Consider the following 19,187-nt stretch of genomic DNA (forward strand, 5'->3'; position numbering starts at 1 on the left):
CTATTCCAGTAACTATTGGACCGGTGGTCCCGTTATACGGAAATGGTCAGGGAAATCCGATTACTCCAGTCATGACCCCAGTCATAGCAACACCGAGACAGGAACCAATCATCATAGATGATCAGTCCAGTGAGTGCGAGTCTGAAGTTGCATTGTTGGAATTGCCAAACAAACAGACTGCAAAGGGAACACAGCTGAGGTATAACCCTTTTAATGCAAAGGAAATTAAATTAGAGACAGCAACCGGTACTAGGAATGTCTCTCTGGTAACTCCGGATGAAATTGAGAGTTGGAGTCGTGAATTAGAAAAGCAGACTCCGCAAACAAAGCCTTTAGACCTCTACAAGCTGAGGGTTGAAATAGAAGAATTAATGGCAGGAAATGTGGGGTTGAATCGATTGAATACCTACTCTGAGGAAGAATTGTCGTTCATATGTAAAAGCTTTACAAGGAACACCAGAGTGCTCCATGAAAAACTGACCGAAACAGCAATGAGTATGGGGGTAGATATCTCAAAATCCAAGCCCTTACAGAAACCATACAGAGCAGACTTCTCAGACAAGGATATAGAACACCTGAATGTGGCAGGAAAGAAGCTACAGATTAAAGAATTAATGGGGGTACTGCAGAAATGGGGAGATGTGGAAAAATGGAGAAGCAGGTGGGCGAAAAAGAGGGAAGAGGTTCGCTCCCGACAAGTGACTCCCGAGTTTGCTTTAAGAGAGGTAGAAAAACCTGAGCAGTTATGCCCCATGCGCGAAGTTCCAGGAGGGAAATATGTGCATGTCCCCTGGTCTAGACAGGATATTGTGTCCTTCACGAACGATTTTCCAAAATTAAGAGAGAAACCAGTTGACTGGTACCGGCAGGTGGAGAGGTTCGTGAAGGTACAGAAATGTCTGTGGAAAGACCTGGATGGGTTTTTCGACATTGTGGTTCCAGTAGATTTATGGACCCAGTGTAAAATAAACATAAATTGGCCCAGTGAAGAGTATCCCAGAGACAAGGACACAGGGGAGCCATCAAAGGAAGTCATGCGAAAATATGAGCAGGTAATTCAGCACTTGAAAGAAAAGGTGCCCGCCAAGGAAACTGATTGGACAAAAATAGATAGAACAACACAGGAAAGGGACGAGACAGTGCATTCCTTCTATGAAAGGTTATTGCAGGTATTTAAAACATACAGTGGTATTGACAACATCGACCTGAAGGATATGACACACTTTATTTACAGGTTTGTAAATGGTTTAAGACCTGAAATTTGTCAGTGGATAAAAGACAATAAAATCTGTTGGCATACTAAGAAAATGGATGAGGTCCTGCGGTACGCTAAGTACTGCGAGGACGAGATGGCAGAAAAGAAAAAGGCCCTTAAGGAGAAGGTTATGTGGGCTCAGGTGAAGCTGGCAGAACAGCAGGAAAAACAATTGAGTAACATGGTTAAAAATGCTGAGAACAAAAGTCCTGGGGGAGGGGGTGGAGGAAAGCCCCGGCCCAAATTTAGCAGGGAAGAGGCTATGAAAAAATTTCCCTGCCATCAGTGCGGCGAAATTGGACACTGGCGAAACGAGTGTCCCCAATTAGTCGATGTTAATGAGACAACTCCTGATTTAATTCCACAGACGCAGAAAGAAAAACCAAGAAAGACTAAACCCCAGGTAAAAACAGTTCAGGTGCCTCGAGCACCCAAACAGGTATACAGGGGAAGACAGGCAGAAAATGAAGAGATAGAGGTTTGGGAAAGCGGGGAGAACAGAAATACAGCAACTTCGCAGTATCTGCTGAATGATACCTTCCTTTGTAATGATCAGGACTGACGGGGCCTGAGAGGGGAGGACGAGGAGTGCGTACTTGGCGCTTCCTTGCCGGTAGACCAGTCTGGGCCATACATTGAAGGAAAGGTTGACGGAAATGATGTCACCTTTCTGTTGGACACTGGCGCTACCCGTTCTACTGTAAGAACAGTGGACGTTCCAAACGTGCCCCTCTCGGGAGAAAACATCCAAGTAGTAGGTGTATCTAATAAATTGATTAGTACTCCTGTTACCGAACAAATGGAGATTTCAATTGGAAATTTTAAACAGATGCATAGATTTGTAGTCTGTGACACCAGTCCAGTAAATTTACTGGGACGTGATTTGCTGTGCAAAATGAACTGTACCATCTTTTGCACACCAAAGGGTGTCGAAATACAGACCCCAGATGAAGACGGCATTTATAAATTATTGTTGCTTAGACCTGACTCAGAACTTAAAAGATTGACCCTGCAGGACTTGCCCCAAGAACTACAGGAAGCCGTAAAACAGGAAGTGTGGGATTTCACTGGAAAAGATGTGGGTTTGATGAAAGATGTGGACCCCATACAAATAGCGATCAAGGACAATGCAGTATATCCTAACACTAGGCCCTACCGAATGAATGCTGAAGTAAAGGCAGGTGTCACTCTGGAGATACAAAAATTATTGGAAGGAAACATCATACAAGAAGTGATGAGCAGCCCATGCAACTCACCGATTATGGGCATCAAAAAGCCTAGTGGCAAGTATAGGGTAGTGCAGGACCTGAGAAAGGTTAACAAGATTGTAGTTCCTTGCTGCCCTATTGTCCCAAACCCTGCAGTAATTCTGTACCAGATTCCTTGGGATGCTGAGTGGTTCACTGTGATTGATTTGTGTCATGCATTCTTTTCGATACCCCTGCACCCCGACAGCAAATTTCTTTTCTCATTTGCCTTCGAGGGTCACGTGTATTGTTGGAACGGGGTCCCTCAAGGGTATACAGAGAGCCCATCTATCTTTAATCAGATCTTGAAGAAATGTCTAGAGACTTTGACATTACCTGGGAACTGTGTATTAGTGCAGTACATAGACGACCTTCTATTGGCGTCTAAAAGTCACAGGGACTGTGTAGTTGACACCATTGCCCTCCTAAATCACCTGTGTGAGAAAGGGCATAAAGTGTCCCCTGACAAACTACAGTTCTGTGCGAAATGAGTGAAATATCTGGGACACCAGATAGAAAAGGGTGTCAGAAAAGTCACTTCAGAAAGAGTGAGAATAATTGAAAAGATGCAGTTGCCCCGTACTCAAAAGGAAGTCAGAATGTTCCTGGGTGTTTTAGGGTACTGCAGGCAGTGGATTCTGGGATTTGCAGCCTTAGCTAGGCCCTTGATAAAAATGACCACGAGAGGAATGCCAGATGTTGTACAGTGGGATGATGAAAGTCTAATGGCTTTCACAAGACTGAAAAACTGTCTGTGTACAGCCCCTGCGTTGGGAATGCCAGATTATTCCAAAGAGTTTGCCCTTTTCTGTGACACTCGCGATAATTGCGCATTGTCAGTCCTGACTCAAGAACATGGCACAACCAGGAGGCCTGTGGCCTATTTCTCTGCCACACTGGACCCAGTAGCTGCTGGGTTACCAGGTTGTCTGAAAGCAGTAGCTGCTACCTGTGCAAGTTTGGAACAAAGTGAGTCCATTGTCATGGGACATCCTGTGACTGTTTATGTTTCACATGGAGTGATAATTCTATTGACCAGAACTAAAACACAGTATCTCACCCCTAGTCGGCTGACTAAATACGAGAGGATTGTTGTGGGCGCAGCAAATGTAAACATTGTTAGGTGCGGTATTGTGAACCCTGCCACCTTACTTCCTGACCCCTCAGAAATGGAAGGTAGGGATGATGATGAACATGATTGTATTGATCTGACAGAGTTCAGTACCAAGCCACGCCCAGACATAAAAGAAGTACCATTGCCGGAGCATGATAAAGAACTATTTGTGGATGGTTCCTGTCTAAGACATGAATTAGGAGGCTTGAGTGCTGCTTATGCAGTAGTATCTTTTGAAAAAATTGAACAAGCAGGTTACTTATATCACATCAAGTCTGCACAAGTAGCCGAATTGATAGCCATGATAATGGCTTGCAAAATTGGGAAGGACTTACGCATAACAGTGTATACTGACAGTCAGTACTGTTATGGCGTGGTGCATGACTTTGGCCAATTATGGATGCAGAGGGAATTCATGACTTCCTCAGGTACTCCCATTCGGAATGCAAAGGTTGTTCATGACCTTTTAGAGGCCATCCAGTTGCCCAAAGAACTGGCAGTGGTAAAATGTGCTGCTCATCAAAGGAGCATGGACAGAGTATCACTGGGAAACGATTATGCGGATCGAGTGGCTCAATGGTGTGCCAAAGATCGATATATTATAAATCCAAAACGAGGGGGGCCAGGAACCAGCTGCCAGCTTCAGGTGTTTGAGGAAGTGCCTACATGGGATGAGGTGAGAGAGTGGCAGGAGTCGGCTCCTTGGCAAGAAAGAGAGAAATGGAAAGAGGATGGATGTAGACCGAGACGTGTGGATGGTGTCATCATAGGTCCAACTGGTATGCCTGTGTTACCCCGACACTTGCTTGGCACAATGGCAAGATTAATACATGAAGGATCACACATTGGTAGGGATGCCATGATTCTGGTATTTCAACAGACTTGGTACAGCAAGAAATTCAGGAAGGTAGCAGAGTCCCTCTGCCAGAGGTGCCTGTCATGTCAACAGATGAACCCAGGCAAGAGGACAATGGTTGAACTGAGCAAGATTGGGAGGTCAGGGGGTCCCTTTATAAAAATACAGGTTGATTTCATCACCATGCCCCGTTGTGAAGGGAAACGATATGTCCTTGTCATTGTGTGCGTATTTTCGAAATGGGTAGAAGCTTACCCTACTCCCAAGAGTGACGCACTGACAGTAGCAAAGTGTTTACTAAAAGAGCTGATACCTAGGTTCGGAATACCATACATTATTGAATCAGACCAAGATGGACATTTCCACAATGAAATAATGGCTGAACTGTGTAAGGCCTTTGGGATAAGGCAGAAACTTCATTGTGCATACCATCCAGAGGCTTCTGGAATAGTGGAACAAGTAAATGGAACTATCAAAAACAGACTAGCAAAGCTGACAGATGCTACTGGCATGAACTGGGTGAAGGCCCTGCCCCTGGTCCTGATGGGACTGAGAAGTGTTCCAGACCGCAAGACAGGCCTAAGTCCCCATGAAATCATTATGGGAAGAGTGATGAGACAAGCATGGGTGCCAGGAAGCAAACTGTTGAGTATTACTGATGATTTGGTGCTTGAATACTGCAGAAGATTGGGTGACCAAGTGCGTTCTATCTCTCGCCAGATTGGAGACGACGGCATCCTTAATCGAACGACTCCTCTCCACAACTTGGTTCCAGGAGACTGGGTCAAAATAAAGAAGCACACTCGATCAAGCTGTCTGGCACCCAGGTGGGGAAAGAAGCGCCAAGTAATCCTGGTGACAACCACTGCAGTGAAAGTCGCAGGTGTTCCCCAGTGGATCCACGCCGGACACACCCAGAAGGTATTGCCAGACAAAGGATTTGAAGAACCAGGGCAACCAGCAGAGGACCCTGAAGAAGCGAGACCAGTAGCAACTGACAACGAGCAGCCCAGCACCAGTCAGGTCGCAGGAACAGCAGACGTTGGCCCAGGAGTAGTTGACTGCGAACTGCCAAGAAACCAGCCTGCTGAAGAAGTCCAGGAAACTGAGCCAGGAGTAGCTGAAGACGAGCTGCCAAGCATATGGCCAGAAGAATGGATACCGATGATTGATCTGACCGAAGATCCTATCAGAACAAGAGAACGAGTTAGTGAAGGTAGAGAGTGGACTAGTCAGGAAAAGCAAGGCACAGGCGAAGAACCTCAGCGACTTGAGATCCAAATCAAAACTGAGGAAGGAGAAGGTCAGACAGGGACAGAGCACGTGATTGATACAGATCCAGTGAATAAGACTGAACAAGTACCCGATACTGAACAAGTACCTGAGACTGAACAAGTACCTGATATTGAACAAGTGCAGGATACAGAGAAAGTGTTCGATACTCCTCCATTAACTCCTGATGTGGATAAGGGACAGACGAGACATAGAGTAATAGTTCGAGCAGAAGAAAATCAAGAGATCGAAGTGCTTGAACAGGATCAGATAGAGTTAGAAAAACGGGTTCAGGAAACAGAAACAGAAACAGAGACAATTGAAAGCCAAAAACAAAATATTCCTGAACAAGGCCAGATTAGCAACCAGGCAGAAGAATTTGATGCTAGCCCTGGAACTAGTCAGATAAGGGAAGTAGGAGAAGAAAGTGGAGAAGAATTAACACAAGATAAAGAGAACAAGAGAAGAAGAAAAGAAAGTGAAGTCCAAGTACCAACTAAGAGAATAAAGAAAAGAAACAACCTTGAGCCTAGGTTTGTAAAAAGACTAAGACTAAGAATAAAGACAGTGGAAGAAAAACGTGCAGAAGCAAGAAGAAGTGCTCGAATAGCAGAGCAGGAAGAAGACTATTCCAAAAGAAGGAGTGAGCGAATAAAAAGACAAAACAAAAAGTACAAGTCTCCTGAATGGACACTGGTTTTGGAGGAGCTTGAAGATCTTGATATAACTGACGTGAGTGACGGAGAACCTGTCCCAGAGTACTCAGCTGAAGAGGAAGACGAGCCACCGTGAATTTGCACAAAGTAAGCTAATTGTGTAAAGCAACAAAGAGGGGTTCAAGAGACTCCTTCTGAGCTAAAATGTCTGATTCAACAGTGAATGGTAGACCTAGTTGCAGCAGTTTTAAGACGTGTTGCAAGGTGTGTATATGTAGTATAGTAGTACTGATAGTTATCTGGATAGGATTAACAATTTTCATTCCCTTTGCTGTAAGTAAAGATACTAACATTGTCCCTACTGAAGTTGTAAATACTGACAGTGAGGAGCTGACAACACAGAGTGTAGAAAGACATGAGAGAGCATTGAGACAAACTAAACGAGACTTAGAAGCATCAGATGAGAAAGGACTACATTATCATGGCATGAAGAACAGGACACATTTAAATGTTTTCGCAAACTTGTTAATACACTATGTAGAGACAATGGAAATTGAGGATTGCTATGTCTGCATGAAGCTACCTACTTCGGTGGCTGAAGGCGTGACATACCATCATCTGCCATTAACTTATGGAATTTCCTGTAGCATTTTAGCTAGTTTATTTTACAAAAGGGGACCGTTACAGTATTATTACTCTAACAATGACGTGATCTTTTCTGAACTACCTATACGTGGGAACTTGAATCCTGTACATACTAAAACTGACACCATAAGATATATGGGAGACTACTTTCTGACTATAGGGAACATTGACATAGCAGACGCACACAGAGATAACTTGACTTGTTCTTTGCGTGAGCAGGAAAAGATGTTCCTGAACATGGCAGAGAAAAGGAGAATTAAAATTCAGAAGAAGGCTAATGACGAAAGTCAGAAAAAGCCAAAATGGGCAGAAAACATGGAAGGCACCTCATCTGGTGGAGCGGGTCCTGCTCTGTTGCTGGATTTTGAAAAGAAAGGCAAGCTATGTCTTCACCGCGAGAAGACTAGCTATTATAATAATGTTTTCATTGGTTCCAGTGAATGCGAACATAATTACAAGGTAATTGGAGGTTGGGGTTTCAAAAATGGGTCAGAGCCTGTGTTTCCTGGAATTTATTATATTTGTGGGGACAAGGCTTATTTCAAATTGCCGGATCACTGGTATGGAAGCTGCTACTTTGGCATTGTCTTCCCGAAAATATACCATGTGAATGGGAAAGCTGGAAGCAATGAAGATACTAATGGCTTAGTGCGTAGTAAAAGAGAAAGTATAGGTGAAATTATGGGTAGTATTTTCAGTGCACTGATACCTGGAGTGGGAGTGGTTCTGAACACTCACAGAATTTGCAAATTGTCTACTATAGTAGATGTGCTGTCTACTGAAACAGCTCATGGATTCCTGCTGGTCAATACTGAAATGGTTGCGATCAGATCAATGGTTTTACAAAATCGACTTGCTCTTGACACCTTATTAGCGAAAGAGGGCGGAGTCTGCCGGATGTTGAAGGCGCAACATTGTTGCACTTATATTCCGGATAAAAGTGTACAGATCAAAAGATATGTGAAAAACATTACTAATTTGGCAAAGGAACTCAAACCACTCGAGGTTGATAGTGCATGGAAGAGACTGGTAGATGGTCTCTGAAAATGTAGATCATTGGCTTGCTGGCATAGGTAAAAGCTTATTATTCAAAATTGTGATGCCAATTGGTATTATAGGTCTTATTATACTTTCCATTTTCTTATGCTGTAAATACCGCAAGCGCACCAGAAAGCACGAGGTTAATGCAAGAGGGGTGAAACGAAGTGTGGATGAGATTGAATTAGAGGAAGTGAATGATGAGATATACAAAAAGGTGAAGACTTCTCACCCTGCTAAAACTGAAAGAGAAAAGCTAGAACGGTTGCTGGAAGAAATAGAACTTTATAAAGTGTGAAAGAAAGTTGGCATCTGGTTCCATTATAATTTGTGATGATAGTAAATATCATCAAAGAGGGGATTGATGAAGCAAAGCTTCGCATATTTTGCGGCTTGCCGAAATCAAGAACCTCATTTATGTGTAATAAGATAACCCGTGTATGTTTTACTAACGTTTATATTAAGTTTGAGTAAAGTTTGAGACGCTTGCCTATGTGTATTTCTAATAAAATTAATCCATGTCCTCTAAAAATGGCCGCCGCTTGTATTTTAGTTACTGCGCATGCGTCAGCCACACTCACGTGTCCTGACGCGTCTGCAGAAGTGGAGGGAAAGTTATGCGCATGCGTAATTCATAGCTGTGCTTATCATGTGGTACTGCTCGTGCCACTGCTCTTGTATTTCGTCTAAATGTAGCTAACATTAAATTGCATAAGTTTATTTCTTGATGATGAGTTAAAAGTACAAACCCTGCGATGTGTTTTCATAATGACATTATTATGTATTAATTTGTTTTCGCTTACTTTTCATGTACCGCGGGCAATGGGGGTCTGAGTGAGAGGAGAGCCATATTGGAGGTCCCTTCTGCGCCTGTGCGACATTCGGCAGCACGAGGGACCTTGGCTGATGGAACATAGCCAGCTGGCAGTGATGGGCGAGATGCTCCTGAGAAAGTCACCTCTGCCCTGCGAGAACAGCGAATGTGGCTTCTTATATGTTACAATGTATTGATGTGCTACTGTTAGCTCATGGGAACCCAAACATGCTAGGCGGTCCCAAAATATGTAAATGAAGGCTTCGAATCGTATATTGTGATTGGTGTGTTACCCAAATCCTACCTTAGGACCAATCGAAATTGAGGGATTCTGACACTTTGCAACATTGGGGGGTGGTACACTGTCCCAAAACTGTATATCTACCCTGGGTTCACCTAGTGAACCGTCCGACTTGTCTGGTTTAGCTGACCTGTCACTGACCCAACGCACTCAATAGGTGACTGAAAATACAGAGAGCTGCGGAGCACTCTGTCCGAATTTGACCATAGACTAAGGTTTTACTGAACCTTAAAGTGCCTGGCAAGGCACTTAGCTGGGAGTTCGCTGACCCAATCGGGGTCTTGATCTATATCTGCAGAGCGGGTGGAGCGCAGGCGTTGCTTCCTAACTGTGGGTTCCGGTCCTGTCCTGAAGAGGGTCCTGTCCTGAGGGTTTGCTGTCCTGTCCTGAGGTCCTGTCCTGACTCTTATTCCGAGGGTATCCTGTCCTGTCCTGGGTGTCCATTCTGCACCTGCTGTCCTTTGAGGGGTATCCTTCCTTGAGGGTTTCCTGACTTGAACTGACCCGTGGCCAGGGTTTGGTTTCCACACCTTTCTAGGTAAATACTGCTCCGAAATCTCTTGAAAATTCTTGCACCTTCTGAATTTCTAACTTTTGCTTCAATAAAGTTCAACATTGCAAATGTGATATTTTCCATGCCTTTCCGCAACTATTGAAAGTCATTTAAAAATTTTGCAAAGTTATTTCTATGTCTTCTCATTTGTTAGAAATTATATTTTGCATAGCAGTGTGTCATTTCCTGATATGGTCTAGAACTTCGTTGCCTAGGTTGTTCAAAGGCCCTTTCACCTTAAGTGAAGCGTGTTATTCATTATAAGTTCTTCTATAATCACACACACTTAGTCTATCACTGTTTTAGATAATACTGACTTGCATAAGTATCTTTTCTCGTTACATTTTATTAGTACTTTGATGATTACTCTGCCATTATTTCTTTATGCATATGTGATTTACATTTTCTTGGTTATTGATTGCCTTATTTTACTGTATCTCATGCAAGAAAATATTGAATTTTAGATAAACATTTTAAAACTTCCAGTTGTCCGTGGTCATTTACACAGTATTTGAATATTATTGGTTAGGTTTGTATTTTGTTGCCTTTCCTTTACAGCTAGCTCCCTGATTCATTGTGGTCATTAGGCACCTGCATTGGTGGATGGTAAGTCGGGTGCACTGAGAATTGGTAGCAGGGAACACACACACACCAAATTGGTAGAGCTCGTGAAGTCACCTGATCGATGTATATGGTGATTTGAAAAGTATATGGGCCCTGAAGCCGGAAACGGCGAAAACTATTGGTCGGGTGGCCTCGCGCGCTCTATCAGGGGTACCCAAGGAACCCCTCTTGTCAACCATGCACAATGTGCCAGGCACCAGGGGGTGCCTTCCACAGGGTGCTAGGTTTTCCCCAACCTTCCCTTTTTTCAATGGGACCCTGTATTCTCATTCGGAACACAGGCTCCCATGGAAGTCAATGTGAGGCCGACCGAACAATGTTGGGAAGCATCATAATCAGTCGTCCAGACTCGCAGTAACCGCTTCGTCTGCAAACATGTCAGAGACCGATTTGTTCGGAACAGTTTCCTAACAACATCGTAATCAGGCTCATAGTGTGTGTTAATCACCTGAGTGCATAGGTGCTGAAGGTAGAGGTGCGTGGCGGTGCTGCAGCACCCCCAAATCAACCATGCTGGAGTTCAGAACCCGAATGAGCAATAAAGATGCCTTTAAGTTTTGTTTTTATCTTGTCATATTTGTTGTGTGTTCAAAGACAGGTCAAGTAACAGGCTATGTCATCTGAAAAATTGCTACTTTTTCATTTAACATGGAAATTGATATTTAATTGATATTTTCTTCATCTGACTGCAAATTTAGAGGATTTTGTAAGGTGAACAATCTGACAATCTTGATCGGATGCAAGGCGTGTAAAAGGAAAGTTTGTAGAATCTCAGGTTTTTTCTAGCACACAATAAAATGTAAATACCTGTAATTGAATGTACAAATATTTCAAATTATATCAGTAATTAGGAAATCAAAAATTAAACACATTTTTTGCATTTCTGACTGCATGATGGAAATAAAGTTTTTAATAGAATCAAAACAATCAAGAGACTTTTCTTGGTCATATGCAAATTATAAATATTTACTGTAACCAATTTTCACATATTATCATGAGTGCGCTATTTATTACTAAAACTGCATGTCACTGTGTGCATTTTATGCCCATTTCAATGGAAAATGTCCTGTTTATAAACAACAGTGCGCTACTGGACCATGCTTTAGTGATATATTTACATCAATGTGCTCCAAAATGCACCACCAGCTGCATACCACACCCTTACCGCTCGCCTACTGACTAGATGTTGCACATTTGTTAATGTTAATGTTATGGGGCATTTATACAAGCGCACGGCTACTCCAAAGAGTGTCCCGGCGCTTAAGGAGGGAGAGGAAAGAAAAAGGAAAAAGACCCTGGGGCGAGAGACACAGTTTCCCCACTCAAACAAAGATCTAATTATTGCTGGAACACCCAGTTCTTGAGTTGGCGTCTGAAGCTCAGGAGCTCTACTTCTTGTCTCAGGAGTAGAGGCAGCGAGATCCATAAGCTGCTCACTACCACCTGAAAGGAGCGTCCACCCTTCCTTGCCCTACAGAATTTAGGCATTACCAACAAATGTTGGGTTGATGACCTCAAGGTCCTAGCTGGGGTATAGGGCATAACTCTTTTTCTAATATACTGTGCCCCGCTGTATCGCCTTGAAAGCCAGCACCAAAGATTTAAAATCGACTCTATTTTTTACTGAGAGCCAATGTAGTGATCTCAAATGACTCACCATGTGTTTTCTTGGCCCGACCATAGAAATTGCTCTGGCGGCTGAATTATACTTTTACTTTGCATGATGCTTGGATTTTCATAATCCTTATGACTTCAGTGATGTAACTTTGTTGGCAGCACCCCTACTCTGAAAAATGTTCCGGGACAACTGCCTGAATGTGCGTGATATGTGACAAGAGGGAACAGCATAATGTGAATCCATTTTGAAATGGCATTTTATGAGAATAAATTACACACTTTCCAACAATAAATTCTAAGGCCCTCATTTATGAGATTTTGACATAGGGCAAAGCAACAAGTCATCTTGCTGTGCTTCCCTATGCCAAAGTGAGAGTGTAGGAATGCAGCGAATGTATGCAACATGGTGCATTTCTGTCCTTACTCCCTGCGCTGGTGCCATTTCGACAGCCTAGCGCCAATGTAGGCGCCCTTGCACCATGGTGCAAGGGTGCTTCTGTTGCATTCAGGATTATTTTTGTACAGGAAGGGACACCTTCCTGCACAGAAACAATCCTAAGAGACGTTTTCCTCTTTCTACACATAGAAAGAGGAAAAAACCACTCTTACCCTCACTCCTCAGGAGGCATAAGGGTTTGGCGCTTCCGCAGGTTTACATGATTTTGTAAATCTGGGGTAGCGTCAAAATCCGTGGGTGTTGCGTGTAAACAGGGAAGAGGTGTGGCGCAGCGGCCAGGGCGACTGACACCGGACGTTGGGGCTCACGGTTCGATCCCCGGCTCCGGGGTCTGCCTAGCACCATGTGACTCTGGGCAATAGCTTGCTTAAACTTCCAAACGGCCCCCAGCGCCGGGATGCCTCCGGGTAGCTATGCGCTTTACAAGTACTGGATTTACATTAACATTTACAACACACACCGCATGGAACTCATCCCAGGTGCAGAGTAAGGTGACGCAACGATATGTGCTGCTTCGTCTTACTCAAGATTTATGAGACCACTCAATGCCACCAGTAGCGGCCTGTGGTAGGATTGCTGCTGGGCGCTGACGTGGGGTGGGGGAGGGGGAGGGGCAGGGTGGGTGCTAGTATACCTCAGATTATGGCTGATAAGAGGTAAGTAAACATATAAATACATTTTTAAAATTTCATTGCGCGCGCTGCATCGCATTTGGCGATGCAGCACGTACAACGAAATTCATTTTATTTATTTATATGTTTTCTTACCTCTAATAGGCCATAATCCGTAGTTTACTACCCCCCACCCTGCCCCTCCACCGCTCCACGTCACCGCCCAGCAGCACTCCCACCACGGGACGCTACTGAAAGCCACGCAGGGTGGCTTTGCGTGGCTTGGCGTGGCTTCATAAATCTGATTTAGAGCCCTGCGTCATGCATGTAGCACTTTACATGGTGCAAAAGTGATGCAAAAATTTCAGAAATAGCCTCCTAATTGGTTTTTTTAAACAGTGCAGTGGAATCGTTGGTCTACACAGTGATCCTTTTTTCGCATCTATTTACCAACGTTGGGGCATATTACCAAGGGTGGCGATAGGCAATTATCGCTGGTTTAGCGGCCGTTTTCGTCCGCTAAGCGGCGATAATTCTATCGCTCTATTAGCAAGCTGTCGCTAACTGATGTTAGCGACAGCTTTTAGGCGATAGCGAGCGGTTTGGGGGGTCCACTTTGCATGTCAGCGATATTTATCGCTAATGACATGCAAAGTGGGCAGTCGCTAACGTCGCTATCGCCTATTAGCAAGGCAGGCGTAGCAATGGAAATATTCCCGCTATCGCCAAAAACCAACGCCTGCTCAAACCAGTTCTTAGCCATGTTATCCAATGGGAGGTGGATAACATGGCTAAGAGCATTTTGTCGCTAATGCGTGAATATCGCTGTATTCTCAGCGATATTCACGCATTTCGCCTGATTTTTATCGCTTTTGAGATAAACCTTGCTAATAGCAAGTTATCTCAGCGATAAAAACCGGTGATGCGCGGCGATAAAAATATTGCCGCTAGCCCTACTTAGCGATAAATATCGCTATTTGTTGGTAATATGCCCCGTAATTCTTACACTCTAACTCGCTAACTATCACAAATATGTGACAAATAATTTTATTTTGCGTTTTTTCCTTTAGTTGTTTTCAAAACTGTACTCACTTAAAAAGTATAGTCTGCGCTAATACAATTGTTCCTTTTTATGTAATGAAGGTGGTGGGTACAACAAGTAAAACAAATTCACAATATTTCACTGTCATGGGAAAAGCGACTCATGGGTATATTAAAATCGCTGTCTGTTGTGGAATGAACCATAGAACGTGTTAACTTGCTGGTGTTTAGAAAGCTTTCCTGACGTTAAAAGCAGGTCATGAACGCTGCCTTAAAATGCGCCGACTTGGCCTTGCAGCAAACCACCGTTGAAACCATCATGGACGTCTTGTTGTTCATGGGTTTCTGTGAGCCTTAACCAAACGGCCCTCCCTAACCGGAAGTGTGCCGCTGGCAAGCCTTGAGTGTAATACTAAGAATGCACGATGTTCTGCCCTAAGGGAAGGAAGACGTACCACGAGCCCCTCCAAAGTGAAAGTTCTTCTTCCACCAATATATGCATATTTTAATTTGTATTCACTAGTTGTTTCCATATGCTTCTCTGATTTCAGTTCGCAAAGCATTGTTCTTACCACACGAAGCAGCAACTTTTTAGTAACTGCAAATACTTTTCTGATATACTAATGGTTTTATAATATTTCTCATCTATAGGAAAAGGTAGCAAACAACACATTTTAAAACAATGTTACCTGAGTGATTTATTTGGGACATTGACATGTTAGCATATTGGCCGAAGCCTGAGGGCTTGCCACCCCCCGTCTAGAGGTGCAGATCAGTATTGTTAAAAGACTTAAGGCCTATTACTCCCAGCGACACATCGTCTTCTGCTGAAGCTAGACGCAGTCACGCGCGTCGGTTTTTTCGACCTGCATTTCAATCACCTTGAAGATGCCCGCCACGTCTGTAGAGGTCACGCACTCAATACAACTACACACACGATTTCACCCGGGAAGCCCATGACCTGTCCTGATTAAATTACAACATTGATTGATAAAGGACTGGCTGAAGGCAGCGTGGCTTTGATTTTAATGTCTGACCCAGAGACTGATGGCGGTGTAACCCCAAAGTGTGCTATGTCTTCAATTAGAGCGCCAGTGTGCATGATATTTTTAAAGGGGCCGGCCATCCAGTTAAAATGAATTTGCGCTGTTACAAGTGGTCCCTGGTGTACAAATGGACAGTGACCTAAAAAGAAAACCAATGCAATGCCGTTAACGCAGTCACGTACAGCTTGCACCTGTCAACAACCTTGGATTGCAGTATTCTAATTTCCTCTATGTGATTGGGTTTTGAGATCCATTTTGACATAATTGACTGGAAGGCGAGTGTCAAGTGTCGCAGTCTTGAGCCCGTGTATGTTCCACCCTCTAGAACAGTACGCAAAATGTTTCTCCTCAATCCCACATATTTCAGCACATTATAAACACTTGCTTATAAATGTGCACTGCAAATGCATGTTCTTATGTACAACTCAAGGAGGCAAAACTAGTTCCTAACACATTTCTTTCTATTTCCATCCATGGTTTAAGTGCTGTTTTCATGCTAGACCAAATTAACAACGAGCGAACATCAGAAATGAGTCCGGAAAAAAAAAGAATCTCTGAATGACATAGCCATTAACAAGGTCACAACCATTAGGGATTCAAAGCTTTCAAAATAAACGCAAATGCAAACACTGAAAGCAATTGTAGTAAAGGGATTACCATAGTAGTCTCTGCAATAGACCCAAAGCTGTTTACAAATATGTTGCATGTCACATTCACTGGAGGACCTGCAAAAAATGGGAGATACGTTATTGTATCAGATGTAGGTCAAATGATATCTATAAGAAAATGGTTTGAATCCATGCACATTTCAGAGAGTCAGAATACACTATCAAAATTGGTACTCTAAAGAGAAAGGCCAAATACTCTATTATGTTAATACATGACAGAGCTGACATTCTTTCTCAGAGAAATGAAGAATTGAAGGAGTGCCTGCATTTCTGGTGAAGTCCAGCAACAGCATGAAGTGCAAGCAGCTATCACAAGACGGAGACTTTACTCCACAGCATACCTGTGTGCTACCCATCCAGAGTCAAAAACACATATAACATTTCTTTATAACTTCAACGGTAAATCAGGATCCTTGGTACTCATGAAAAAAAAATTGCCCTCTCTACACCAGTCCCTAAAACATGCTCGGGTTTAGACTTCTCCAACGTCACTTCCTTCTCTTTGCTACACATCACGAGTACAGTTGCCTTTTTAAAAGCTCCACATCTCTTTAGTTCTTTATATTATTAATACAAATATATATCATGGAACTTGACACATCATTTATTTGCTTGTAACTGTAGATTTGACCCCATAGTTTTTGCCTCAGTGTCTGCTCTGCAACATCTTTATTTGAAACCTGGTCATGGACATGGAGGCAGGCGTGAACTTTTCCTAAATGGGAACTATTCCCTTTTCTTTCCACTCCCCATTGTTTTGCAAAAATTGAAGAAGCAGAAGTGACCTGATATTCGGGTCTTGCTACTGCACCACAGGCAGTTGGCCAGGAGGCAGTGTGTATGAATGTTATAGGTCTTTTCACTCATTTTTAGGGAACCACATGCAGGCACTACAGAAGAAATAGTTATATTCACATTGTTAACAATGATAATGATTTTCAAATTGTTTTTCTCCTCTGAGTTTGGAATATCAATTTTTTCTCACCTCCCCGCCCAAGTTGAGTGCTTGTAAACTCACAACATGTCACTGAATGCCCCCACCCTGCCCCGTTACACTAAAGCCTGTCTGGGGAGGTGCTGGCACCTCCCTGGAAAGGAAACCTATTGTCTAGACCTCCCTGCTGGAGTTTCATCCTGCAGCAAGAGGTCAGACTTGTGTCTGTGCCAGCAACATCCATTGTGTGATGCTGGGCTCTTTCTAACTATTACCGGGTAAGTAAGCGTGCACATGTCTCCTCCCTCTAGAAGGGTGGAATTCTACCCCCGCCACCAGAACTGGCGGGGGGGGGAGGATTCCAAAGTTAGCTTTTACCGCAAGGTTATAATGCACTTAAGAGTATATGGTATGGCTGTATCATAGAACAGCTATAACGAAGGGATTCCGAAAGCTGCAGAGGGGCTCAGCTCATGCTTTGGCACCCTCTCACACAAAACCAAGCACTCTGCCTTCAGGATTGTCAAGGCCTGCCATAGGAGTGACTTATAGGTTTATATGTGTCTATATATATATATATATATATATAGGTAGATATAGGTATACTATAGCTAAGTAAGGGGTACAAGTACCACCTTATGCAGGCTACAGTAGCAGACCAGTGGTGCCATTTTGAAAGGCTTCCCAGGGGAGGCATAATACATGCATCAGCCCCTGGAAGGCCTCTGGGGTACCTATGCCCTAGGTACCTAAGGTACCATATACTGGGGACTCACAAGGGTGACCCAGTAACCAATCTGGAGTGTACCTAATGTACATACAATCAATTTAGAGAGGAAGCAGCTAGGCTAGGGTCCTGGTTAGCAGGGCCCCAGACAGACTAAAGTCTCTCTCTTGCTCTCCTACGAAACGCCCCCCACCACCACCATTCAACTCCCTCACATGCCCATCCCCTCTATCTTCCCAAACCCTCACAGGCCTTCTACTCATAATAACAGAGGAATTATAGTCAATAACCTCTGTAAAGTCCCACTCATCCAAGAACAAACACCATCTGCCTCCATCCCCATCTTAAATGCTCACTCTTGAATTGCAGATCGGCATCAAAACATGCCACTGACATAGCCCACCTCATTACCTCGACTAACCTTGACATCATCATTCTCACGGAAACATGGCTTACAGATTCTTCCTCGCCCCTCATCGACATTTTAGTTCCACCCAATTATGACATCATCAGACTAGACAGGCTGGGTGGCAAGACTGGAGGTGGTATTGCCTGTATACACCGGAACAACATCACCATAAACAGAGTCATTCCCGCGCTACTCCCGTCATGTGAATACATCAGCCTTGACATCAACAGTAATGGTAAACCTGTCTGCTCGCTCCACATCATCTACCACCCTCCTAGAGACAACCTCCTATTCACTGAACAAATCATGTACCTGATTACTTCACTCACTGGTCGACGAAACACACACATTTTCCTGGGTGATTTTAACCTCCATCGGAACGATCCTAACGACACAGTGGTCAACAGCTTCAAAGACTTTCTCAACGCCTTAGACCTCAACCAATTATGCAACAGCCCGACACACGACAAAGGAGCAATCCTGGACCTAATAATCGCTAAAACTGATTCCACCCATCTGGAATCGATCCTCCCCTGTGACTGGTCTGACCATCACATCATCACCTTTTTCATCAATGAAACATTCAAGCTGAACTCTGCTCAATCCACAAAGCCTAAGGTACTGAAAAGGGACTGGAAAAAGCTCAACACAAATACCCTACCTGCCTCCAGCAAGAATTTACTTCTTCCCCCCGTTGGAGTTTCCAACGTAACTGACCTCACCAACCACTACCTAAACTCCATGACCTCAATAATTAACAAACTTGCACCCCTGCAACTAAAGAGAGTCTCCACGAAAGACTCTATACCCTGGTTCAACGGTCTCCTTAACGAGGACAGAGGCTCTCTTAGAACTGCTGAACGCAACTGGAGATCAACACCATCCACCGAGGTCCTCCTGACTCTAAAAAGAAAGAGAAATGCTTACTTTCGTAAGGTCAAACACACTAAAGCAGATTTCTTTACCCAGCAACTTGACCAATCAAGAAATTGACCGAAAAAGCTTTTTGAATTACTCAAAACGCAATCTAAGGACCAACCCCAACAGCCACCTGAACTAATTCACCCACAACCATCTTGTGATGACTTTTCTAATCACTTTAACCTAAAGATGGAAAACATCAAGAAAGATCTCCTCAAGGACCTAACTTCTCATTCTGACCCCCTTACCAAAACGCCCCCCTTACCACCACTTCAAAGTTTACCTTGAAAAACAACGCAACATGGGCTTACTTCCACCCCTATTCTGAAGAAGTAATAGGCACATTTCTCAGTGCCCTAAAGCCCTCCAACCACCTAAATG

At 43.7% G+C, this 19,187-nt stretch overlaps 1 protein-coding gene across 1 annotated transcript in view; it reads right to left on the reverse strand.

Annotated features, from left to right (window-relative positions):
- GLRA3 (glycine receptor alpha 3) overlaps positions 1-19,187 on the reverse strand; it is a 623,921-nt gene that overhangs the window by 513,807 nt on the left and 90,927 nt on the right. Inside the window, exon 2 of the mRNA XM_078677681.1 lies at positions 15,805-15,872. Within this exon, the coding sequence (XP_078533807.1) occupies positions 15,805-15,872 (68 nt within the window). The remainder of the gene's footprint in view (positions 1-15,804; positions 15,873-19,187) is intronic.

Source organism: Lissotriton helveticus, chromosome 2_1, assembly GCF_964261635.1.
Source record: "Lissotriton helveticus chromosome 2_1, aLisHel1.1, whole genome shotgun sequence".
Taxonomy (NCBI): domain Eukaryota; kingdom Metazoa; phylum Chordata; class Amphibia; order Caudata; family Salamandridae; genus Lissotriton; species Lissotriton helveticus.